Source organism: Cyprinodon variegatus, unplaced genomic scaffold, assembly GCF_000732505.1.
Source record: "Cyprinodon variegatus isolate N-32 unplaced genomic scaffold, C_variegatus-1.0 Scaffold207, whole genome shotgun sequence".
Taxonomy (NCBI): Eukaryota; Metazoa; Chordata; class Actinopteri; order Cyprinodontiformes; family Cyprinodontidae; genus Cyprinodon; species Cyprinodon variegatus.
The window spans coordinates 434,688-445,836 of NW_015150660.1; the positions used below are offsets into that span (position 1 = coordinate 434,688).

An 11,149-nucleotide genomic window follows, 5' to 3' on the forward strand; every position below is an offset into this window, starting at 1 on the left:
AGGGGCCACAGTGTTTACATCCTGGAGTCACTGACCTTGTCTGGTTTGGTGAAGAAGCGTGAAGGCAGCACAGGGTCTTTGGGAGACTCCAGGCTGTAGGTGGTGCTCTTTGACATGATAATGTTCATGGCTACGTCACACACTGTGTAAAGTTTCTAAAACAACAAGGCAGACATTTGGTTTTACAAATTAGCCCATAAAGTAAAGAACTCAACAATATCTGAAAATATTTGTTGAGAAAAACTAATTTCACCTCATTAGTTTTAGGATCAGTCTGGGCCTGGGCATCCTTTGTTTGCTTGATGTTTTCCACCATTTTTCGGATGAATGCGTGGCTGTTGTTCTCATTCTTGGCCATAATAATTTCAAGGACAAACCACAAAGCTCTGAAGAAGACAGCAAACAAGACATAAATAAACAGACACTGTGGTCTAAGGTAATCTTTTCTACATATCATTTTGAGACAACCGATGATGCTATACTGATGTAATAGATTAGTTACACTAAATGCATCCTGGCAGAGACTACACATAATTTAGAGCTTTGAAGTTTTATGGTCAACAAATTATTTCTTTAAAGTTAGAATTAGAATCAAGCTGATAGAGCAAAATGCCCTGATATCAACAAAGCAGAGCCTTGACCAGTAGTTCAATGTTTACAGATTTATGGTTGGAACATCACTATAGATGACATATTTAACATCCAGAAAACCAGAGTTAGCAGTGATAAAAATGCATGTATTTCAGAGCTTCAAGCTAGCAACCTTTTCTATCCCCCAAGCAGATGTGGCTAGAAGCAGCCTTTTCAATAAAGCACGTTTAGATTGATATAAAGAACCTCAGCAATTACTTAAGAAAAAAAAAACTACTCACTCCCCAAGTTTTAACATCCAAACCATCTAGTTTATGATTTGTTATTATCATTATTTGTTTATTTTTGTCAGTTACAAGTGTTATTGATCCTTCCCTTAAAACTAGTAGCTTTGGCATCTCAGCTACTAAAATATACACCAGGTATGAGCATCAAAACATTTGTCATCCATCCATCCATCCATCCATCCATCCATCCATCCATCCATCCATCCATCCAGTTGAATATACTGATAGACAGATTGAGATTGCACTGAACTGGAAATGGAACAACCCATCAAATATTATATGCATATAGTTTTGCACACAACTATATTGCAATGACTGGGATTTCGTAGCTTGTAGCTGTACTTGTTTTAAATATGGAAACCTGGAGGCTTTAGGAGGACCTCCTATAGACCCTCCTCATTGTGTGGTACCATCATACACCAGGGTCAAAGTTAAGTCTTGTTTGTCACAGTTCTTGTTTTGCTTTATAACTATTATTTTACTGAGCGTCGATAAAGGTGTCTAGAATATGTTAAATAAATTGTACAATAACTATTAGTTTTTTTACAAATACAACTTACTCTTTGATTTCTTTCAGCTGCTCGATGTCCTGGACTTTGACATAATCTGGGTCGTGAGCCAGAAGGTGGATGGTGTAGGGCACCACGTACTCCGGTAGAAGAGACAACAACTTGTCTGTTTAAATACAAAGTCAAGATTAAACCAACTTTGCCCCAAACAAACTGATCGTTTTTATTTTCAGTAATGTAGACATTTATAAAAAATGCTACATTTGAAACATTAAAAGATCACTGTAGAGTACAATCATCAAATAACAAAGATCTGCTGTAAATGAGAGCGTGTCATTTCTGTACCGCTGATGGCCGCGTGCTGTTTCAGATACTCTCGCCTTATGTTGACATTTTTCACCAGGCACTGACGCGCATGAGCTCTCCTCTCCTTGACGGGGTCCTTGGCACACAGTGCGAACACTGCCATGTATTCCAGGGGCAGGCGGAGGCGGCAGAGGCCTCGATGAAGCTTCTGGGCGAAACACTGCCGCACCTGGTAGCACTCATCCTGGACAGGACAGGTCAGGACAAAGAGACAACAGAGGAAGAGGAATCAGGTGAGAATATGAAGCAGGAACAAATAAAAAGGCTGATGAGAAATGGATCTGAGCGAGGGAAACAAATTAAAACATATAATTCATGATTATCCTACAGAGCTTAAAATCTCCCAAATTCTCCTTATTTATTCATTGTTTGAAATAGAAAGGCCTCTACAGAGGTCATGCTTCACATGGAGCCTTAAAAAAATACATAAAATTGTAATGATGGATGGATTGTTGCGGAGACAGATGATGATATTATCCTTTTAATTCAATAAAATACTGAATAAACAACAGGAACATCAACGGTTTTCCATTCCCTACTAATCAGACCTGGAAAGCAAAATTAAATTCCAGAATTTTCCACTCATATCCCACCAGGCACTTTCATTACTCAAAAAACATGTTTTCCAAATTTTCGACCATAAAAATCTTTATATTTTATAATGATCAGGAAGGCTCTTACATTGATGACGAGAGCGCACAGCTGATACTGCTCCAGGGTGATAATTTCATGATAGCAGGGCTCCTGTGCCAGTTTAAGCAGAGCGCACGCTGCTGCCAGCCGCAGCCTCGACATGTCTGGTTTACTAGGGAACATTAAAAGAGATGTCAGGATACAGAGGTTGTGATAACTTCTTTATTCATACAAAAAAATAAAGTCTAATCAAACGCTGTGTGCAAAACATTGTATTAAGATTCCAACAATTACTGTTAAAAACAGATTAAAATTCCTCTCTCCCTTTAGAGAGCTGAATGGGCCCACCAAAGGGAGGGAACTTACCCCATCCGGCCCTGCTCCGTTAGATCTCCGTCGCTGTGCAGAATAGCTGTCAGCATCCTCAGGGTGGAGTTGCCTGATTTGCTCTGGTTGTTCTTCACCCCCAGCAACCATCTCACCATAAGCTTTATGCCCTGGATCTAAACAGAGTTTATAAAAGGGTTTAAAGTAGGACAGAAACATGGCAGGACATCCTTTAACTCTTTAACAGACCACAAACTGAGGTTCACCACAAACCTTGGCCATCGTCTCTGGGGACACTTCATCATCAGGAACCCAAAGCTTGGTTGTTTTCTTGCCTGGGATCTGAAAATAAAATTCATAAGCTATTCAACTCTGCTTTTGAGAAAGATTAAGCAATAACAAAAGAGGTCTTATATCTAAATATATACCCTGTCGTTCATGAGCAGATCCTTGACGATGAAGTTGGCGACTAGAGATTTTAGAGGTGCAGCAAACTGTTCTGGGGCAAGCTGGGCCAGATGACCCAGGGTGGTCAAAGGAGTAATCAGCTGCTCCAGGTTAGCAGGATCCAGACTCTTGTGCAGAGGCTGGAAAATGCAAAACAATATTAGATGTATTAATGAAAAACATTTCTGCTGTTGGTATTTACAATCAATCAAGCAAAAGAGTAAAAACAAAGTAGTTCCAGTTTGCTTTGATGAAGTACCAACTGACCTCAAAGATTTGGGCAAAGTGTGTATCCCTATTGCTGAACATTGCATTGATGCAGTGGATGGCGTACTTGGCCTGACGAGGGGGGCCTCTCTTAGCTTTGGCCTGCAGTACCGGCAGCAGAACACTAGGAGGAGCAGCAAAAGAATGTCATTACAAACTGGTATATATATTTTGAATTATAATCTTTGATTTATTTCACTGTAGTAAGCAGTTAAACATGTTATAAAAATAAACTAGTAGGACTGAAAATATGAATGTGATGTTCAAAAAAAAAAACGTACGACTTGATGTGAGGGAAACTCTCTTCCATTTTATTGCCCGTGTTCTTGAAGATCTGCAGCGCAGCTTCGGCCACTTTTTCATCATCCATTTTCAGACAACCCAGCAAAGACTCGAATGTCTCTGCAGAGTGGAATGAAACGGGGTGTGTGAAGGACAGCACCTGTACAGGAAACAAAACAAAACGTTTAAGGAAAGTTACAGCAGAAGTGTTTCCCTTTTTAAATGAGACGTTTGAGGTTCTACCTTCAGCAGCTCCAGTCCTGCTCTGATGGCCTCTTCAGTAGGAACGCCCTCCTCTTCATCATCCGCTGTCCCATCAATAGATTTGTTCACCTGCTTTATCAAAGCGCTGGATGATGAAGGTAGAGATGAGTTAGACATGAATTAATTCTAGCTAATCAATGTAATGCTGTGTTTTCTTCCCCAGCTCTGTACCTGATAGACTCTGTGTCGATGTGAACAGGAGCAATCCTCTCCAGAAGGAATTTGACCATTTCTAGGAATGGATTACTGGGCTGCTTTGGGCTACCAAGCTTCTTAGTGATGTCTCGCTGATGAAGATAAACAGCCACAATTAAACTGAGAAAACCTAAAACCGTCTGTCAGGAATGCAGTTCTAAACATTTTTGGGTTATTTTTTAATTCTAATGAGATATTCCAAACAGGTGCAGTGATTTGACCTGAACGTCAGATACTCACCACACAGACTTCAGCCTGCTTACAGGAGCAGGAGGGGCTGACCAAGGTTTCCAGCTGATCCCGTATCCGCTCATCATCCTCCAGGACCTGAGCCAGCTTCTTTACAAAGTCCTGAGCTTTTCCAGGGTCTGGGAGGTTTCCTTTACACACACACATAAAAACAAAGGCTGTTTTAAAGCAAGACATAGGTCTGAAATAAAAGCAGTAACTAACTAAACATCCTGAAGACACAAATCAAATACATTGTTTCCATTTTTTGACTTTTTTGTCATATTTTTGTGGGATTTTTTTACAACATACCAATTATGAGGTGGAAGAATAAAAACACATGGTTACCAAAATCACATACAAATAGTAATTCGTCTTTGCTTTCTTAGGACAAGGGGCTGACATTTTTGCTAAATCTTGTTTGGAAACAAGTTTAGCAAGGAGAGCATTAGAGAAAAAATATTTCTTAAGACTTAAAGATTGCTAATTGAATCTAATCTAGTTGGATTCAGGAAGGGTCTTTGACTAGACCATTTAATTTAGCAGCAAATATATACACAAGCCTGAAGTCTTCTGTGATACTAGACCTGTTTTCTTTAGGACTACAAACTCTTCTTACTCTGACATGAAAGCCAAATTAATTCCATTCAGCTGATTTCTATAGCACCAATTCACAACACAAGTCATCTCAAGGCACTTTACAGTTTAACCAGATCATAGAGTCAAATTGATTCAAAGTTTTCTATCTAAGGAAAACCAGTTGATTGCATTGACTCATTGACTCAAATACAATCCCTCACACTAAGCATGCTTGTAGCGACAGTGGAGAGGAAAAACTCCTTTTAGCAGCACATTTATTCTGCAGAGATTTTCCTCCCTGAGCAGTGGAAGTTTTAGATAGAATCTGTCTCATTCTCTTTCTATAACTAACAGAGAATGGATTTTTGAGTGATCTGAAAAATAATTAAAGCTTAGGAAAAATGTTTTTGTACTACCTGCTGTGTCTCTTCATTTTAATATCAACTTCTTAAGTCTTCGCTGAACAGCTGACGTTCAATTATACAGAGACTATTAATTAGTTAAATAGCACACAAAACAGGGATGGGGTCCATCCAATCCAGCATAATTTACCAATACCAGCTTATTTTACTGATCTGAATATTCTGATGCAACCCGCAGACATTTCCGATCCATAAGCTGTGCTTGAATATTTTCAGCCAGAATGTCTCCAGTCAGTCAGCTGCTTTGCTAGCTGGCTGCTAACTGCGAAAAGGACAGATAATGATAAAATATATATATATATATTTTTTATAATCAAAAAGGAGCTCTGGTATCAGTAAAGTATCACCAGATATCCAAATTCTAAAGATGTAATTTTTACAAATGTGGATCGGTGCATCCCTATCATCAAGCTTACTGGTCGCACTGACTAACCACATCCAGACATGTTCCATATCGATGTGGGGACTTTTACCTTGATTACAATGCAACTTTTATTTGAAAACTACAGAGCCTTCCTTTAATTGTTTTTTAATACTTTGCTTCTTCTATATCCTTCATGCATCACCATGGCAACCCATATTATTTGTTCTCCCAGATGGCCAGTGGGTAGCTTTTGTGACATCACTGCAAACAGCCTAGTGTTGTAACCCAGAAAAGGATGACTTACTTGTGATCACCATGACTTTGGCAAACACAGCCTTACTGGATGCTTCCGACTGCAAACCATGAAAGAACAGGAAGAAAAACACATCTCAGTGACACAGACAGAGAAAGTAGAGCTACAGATAGGATTCTATTGCGCTGATCAGCGGTACCTTAGGTTTTTTAATCAGGTCAAGCAGGTCTTTGACGTGGTTCCTTAACATGTTCTGGCACTTCCACATCTCGTTTAGCGCTCTGTAGGCGACACAGGGAGCCATGTGGAAGTTTAAAAAGAGTTTAAAGCTGTTGCAAACACGTTTTATCTCATCTAATAAATATCTAAACATTTACACTTCCACAGCAGAAGTTTCAAACACTTACTTGACAGCATTTGTGTCTAACGTAGCATAAAGGTAGTAGAGACACTTCATTCTCTCAGTAGTTTCCAGGTTAAAAGGAACCATGTACTGGGCGAAAACCCGCTCCACCAGCAACCTGACAACACAAGAAATCGGCTCTAAGATTTAGACTTTAAAGAAATAAAATGTGTCATTAAAAGGGAAATAAAACTAAAATATATTGATGAAAAATATAATTTGTTGCAATGAAATCCTAAAAAACTGAACTTTCAGTAAAGAGAAGTTTTTTCATCGGGAAGAATTTCCACTGCTGCTTAACGTTTTTGTGACCTCACCCCCCCACACACAACCTTTCAGAGTAAAGACTTTTCCTGTTGGCAGCTGATCAACTCTCCTGCTGCAGCGATGGAAATGATAACCAAACAGACATTGCTCTGTGGTCTCATCATGAAGGGTTAGTCTTTCCCTTTCCTTCCTTAATATAACGACTGGTTTAATAACAGATGGTGCAACTTCAACTGGAGCTAGAGACGTTATTAGAAATGGCTGAACAGCCAATAGAGAGGCATGAGCTCTGTGCCGAGTGTGAGGAGGTGGATCAAGAATAATGCTCCATTTAAAGTAGATAAAGCTACATTTCTGCCTCCCGGCTGTTCAAACGATAATACAAAGAAATAAACAAGCTTACCTAAAATAGCTGTTGAACTGCAAACCTTAGGATGTCTACAGGCTACCTGGGGTGATAATTTATATATTTATATATATATATATATATATATATATATATATATATATATATATATATATACTCATTTCCTCTCAGTGATGAAATGCAGTTTGCAAAAAAGGTTTGAAGTACAAACAGACTAGAGATTTTAATCTGAATAATTTCTTGTTTTCCACCAAACCCCCAACACTCATTTTTTGGCATCTCAAAAAACAAAACAAAGCAATATACGTCTGCTTTCTCTCCCTCTGATCTGTGCGTCTGTGTTCTGTGACCTTTAGCATTTTAACCAATGTCATCTGTAGACAGTTTGAGCATCTGATGCCAGGAGTCTGTCCAACAGCTAAATGTTGCATTAGCATTTAAAATGCATGTTTACAACCCCTGGAAAATGTAAGTCAATCATTATTTCATCTAAAAAAAAATCTATGTTATGGCTATAGCGCCTCTCCTGTAACAATAATCCATTAGGGATTTATTTTAACTTTAAACTAACATGCCATCTAAACCTAAACATTGCACAGAGACTGTGACTGCTGTAGACCAAGAACAATTTAACATTCTGTTCTAACCAACCGTATGATGATTATCAAACTGGGGTTCAGTATTTTCTTTTCAACTTTGAGGATTCCTGCATGTTTTTTTTTGTCAGAGAATCAAATATGAAAATACTGCTTTTAGGCAGATTTTTAAAGTATCACATCATTTCCAATTCATAGCAAATATTTCCACAATAAAGACTTTCAAAGTAGACACTGCAAAAACAGGCCAGCATGGAGGAAAAGTGCAGGAATGGACGCTCGAACACAAAGGAACAGGCAGAAATACCTGAGAGGAATGACAGAAGAACAGTTGGAAAAGCACAAAGCCAAACTGACAGATTGATGGACAGATTGACGAACGATGGACATGGACAGATAGATGAACGGTAGAACAGAGAAGTGGACAGACGAAGGATTGGATGGACAAAAGGAAAGAGAAAAAAAAAAAGATGGCTGGAGCTTTTATGAAAACATTTTTTTTTCTCATACCCTATTTATCAGCCTATTTATCCAGCTCAGAACTCCCGCCCACACACAAAAATCCATTATTTGCCATATGAGGAAGGAGCTCCTCACTTTTCACATCAACACACTGAAATGAAGGCACCTGTCATCAATGCTGTTCTGGTAGTAGATATGAAGCAGTTTGTCTTTAATCCAGGATATCTGCTTGGAGGCTTCCCGCCCACCCTCTCCTTGTAGGGAATATTTTCTGTAGATAGACGCTAGACCCATCATGGCTTCCTTACGAACGCGCCACTGAAGAAAGCAGAACAGAAATAAGGAAAACTGTGTATTTTCCTAGCAAATTACAAAAATATGACAGTTTTTTAAGATGAGCAAAGCGATCACTGTAAGCTATTTTATATATTTTTAAACTTACTCTCTTGTCCAAAGTTCTCTCCTTCACTATATTTAATAATGAATCGTTGACGAGGGACAAGTCTTTCTTAGCAGCAGTTACTATAGAGACAATGACGTCATGGCGGATGGCTTCCTCGGGGTCATGTGATCTGACCCTCAAATATTCTGGAGAACAATAAGTGAAAAAGATCAAAACAGCAAATATTTACCAATCTAATTCTTTCTACCATTTTTTTTTTTTTATATCTTAAAACTTGCTGAAATGGCACTACCTCTAAGCAGGTATAAAATAAGTAATAATAATTAACTATTAAAATCCTGCTTTTATATAAGATCTAACTTTCTGAACAGGTGTAAAAGTCAGCAGGTATACCTGTGAGGTCTTTGGCCAAGTCAGGGTGATTCATGAGACAGTGGCTGGCAAACTTCACACACTCCAGCCTGATAGGCACATGGATGTCATTAAACCTTTAGGAGAAAAACAGATTCCTGTTAAAATCTCCCCCATGTAGAGTTTGATTAGACAAAAAAAGACAAACAGTTCAGAAACGTGCACATTAAAAATAATAAGACTGAACATGCGTTTTTACATTCTGTTTATTCACGCTGTTAAGCTGGACCAAAAGGGCAGGTAGAATTGGGTCAACCTCATTCCCCTGAATGGGAACCTTTATTATGGCTGGAGCTAGAATAAACTGAACATTATTAGTAAGAAACCAGCTCCAGAGACAGTTGGCTCCACAAATTGTTCTACATTCTAGAAAATGAAGATGAATATAAAAGAAAACTTAAGACACAAAAGTAGAATATTCTCACTAAGCCCCTCCAAACTCAATGTTTTTTTTTTGTGTGTAAACATCTGACGTCCAGACTTTGACCCGGACATTTTTACACATAATTATGCTTTAATATAAACCACTGTAGCTTTAGTTTTGTCTTCAATCCTGAAAGGAGGAGATATTCTTCCCTAGTCTCAGCTTTTCTAACCTGACCCTGCCAGATGGATTTGCTCCGCATATCCATCTGGAAACCTTCGGTTGAAGTAATTTTGGAAAGGGGCGAAAATACTGGTTAGCTGATTGGCCTATGTTGGTGATAAGACGGGCCAAATAAACCAATCAGATCAACGAAGCATATGACGTACTAACAGCCAGGCTACTCTTGCCGAAACCAGTCGGGAGAAGAGCAAAAACATCTTTTCCTCTGAGAAAAGCCTCCAGAGCAGTGTTTTGCTCTTCTTTCAGTGAAGAAATACTGTAATTCCGATAAAACCTGCTCGATAGCCACGCTAACGCTAGTTTCATCGGCTGAAGCCGCCATGTTCTTTAGACTGAACTGTCGCGCTTCTCGTTGCATCACACCTCAACCCGCCTCAAAGCCAACGCTGATTGGACGTTCGTTTGGTGAACGGCTCCAAATTTTCTTCAACGGAGAGTCTCCAGACTGATTAGCGAGTGAAATCCTGAAAGCTCGCGAGATCAGGATGGTCTCACGAGGCTACAGCTTTTCTGCCGGGGTGGACAGATTTATTGGAGGATTGCCAATCTGTTCATTAAATCACCATCTTACTTATACCTGTTGAATAAAGCATGATTCTTTCACCACCGTGTTATGTCCAAGATGATGTGCATTGCCAATAGCCTACTGTAGTTGTTTGCCTGATTTAAACTGCAACACATCTTTTATCTACGATAGCCTGGTGAGTTCATGATTTTTAATTAGTTAAATCCTGTTTAAATACATCAAATGTTGCTGTTCAAATCGTGGAAAAACTTAAGAGCTACAGTGTTGAAATCCATCTGCCCTGTGGTGTATTCCTCAGGAATTGATTGCATATTTTTCAGACTCAGTGGAACCATAGCAACTAGCTGAGTTGATTTTGAGCAGGTGTTTGTATGTTAATATAAATGGCAATGCAGTAAACAGATGCAATTTTTACCTGCCCAGGTAACACTGCCAGAGCGGTTTGTTCTGTGCTGCCAACTCAGAGTCCTTGGCTCCAAACATCTTTGCAAGCAGCTTCACCACCTGCAGCCTTTCATCATTATCATTACTCTGCAGAGACGGGAAGAAGGGAGAGAAATGATGCGCAAAAATTGGTAATGCTGATTGGATAGACTTGCAGTGTCATTAGGAGCTTTATTAGAAACAAACTGTTTTCATAAAGCAGAAAGGCCACCGTTTCATTTCTATAAAGGTTGATTTCAGGGAGAAAATGGAACAAATGATTGAATTGAATGAGAAGCAGGGATGGAAAGAGAAAAGCACCAAGGGGAGAAATAAGTGAAAAGAAACGACGGTGATGAAAATGTGACAGAGAGAGAATAGGAGTGGGAGCAGAGTCTGCAGAGGAGAGATTTTATCATTGCTACTATTTGGAAGAAACAGCAGTGATCTTCACTCCCTCGGAACAGTTAATGAGCGTTATCCATCAGCACGACGACTTTATGAGATACTGGGGAGGCAACATAATGCCGAATGGATCAGCTTTATCATAGTAATGTGCATCGACAACCCTGCAAAGAAAATGCTAAATATCTGCAGGTGTTTTTGCTTGCATTTTAGACAAGCTTCAAGCAGAGTGCAATGGTTTTACATTCACAGAAGCTGGGTTTTA

The 11,149-nt window shown here is 39.2% G+C and overlaps 1 protein-coding gene across 1 annotated transcript in view; it reads right to left on the reverse strand.

Moving 5' to 3' along the window:
• The window catches only part of pds5b (PDS5 cohesin associated factor B), a 41,255-nt gene that overhangs the window by 6,139 nt on the left and 23,967 nt on the right, over positions 1-11,149 (reverse strand). Inside the window, exons 9-28 of the mRNA XM_015380096.1 lie at positions 10,472-10,587; positions 8,906-9,000; positions 8,552-8,697; positions 8,276-8,427; positions 6,422-6,535; positions 6,214-6,295; positions 6,066-6,114; positions 4,409-4,548; positions 4,145-4,260; positions 3,953-4,058; positions 3,709-3,869; positions 3,428-3,551; positions 3,142-3,300; positions 2,987-3,055; positions 2,753-2,889; positions 2,435-2,558; positions 1,733-1,937; positions 1,439-1,553; positions 254-386; positions 36-155 (exon numbers count right to left, since the gene is read on the reverse strand). Coding sequence (XP_015235582.1) covers positions 36-155; positions 254-386; positions 1,439-1,553; positions 1,733-1,937; positions 2,435-2,558; positions 2,753-2,889; positions 2,987-3,055; positions 3,142-3,300; positions 3,428-3,551; positions 3,709-3,869; positions 3,953-4,058; positions 4,145-4,260; positions 4,409-4,548; positions 6,066-6,114; positions 6,214-6,295; positions 6,422-6,535; positions 8,276-8,427; positions 8,552-8,697; positions 8,906-9,000; positions 10,472-10,587 — 2,463 coding nt within the window. The remainder of the gene's footprint in view (positions 1-35; positions 156-253; positions 387-1,438; positions 1,554-1,732; positions 1,938-2,434; positions 2,559-2,752; positions 2,890-2,986; positions 3,056-3,141; positions 3,301-3,427; positions 3,552-3,708; positions 3,870-3,952; positions 4,059-4,144; positions 4,261-4,408; positions 4,549-6,065; positions 6,115-6,213; positions 6,296-6,421; positions 6,536-8,275; positions 8,428-8,551; positions 8,698-8,905; positions 9,001-10,471; positions 10,588-11,149) is intronic.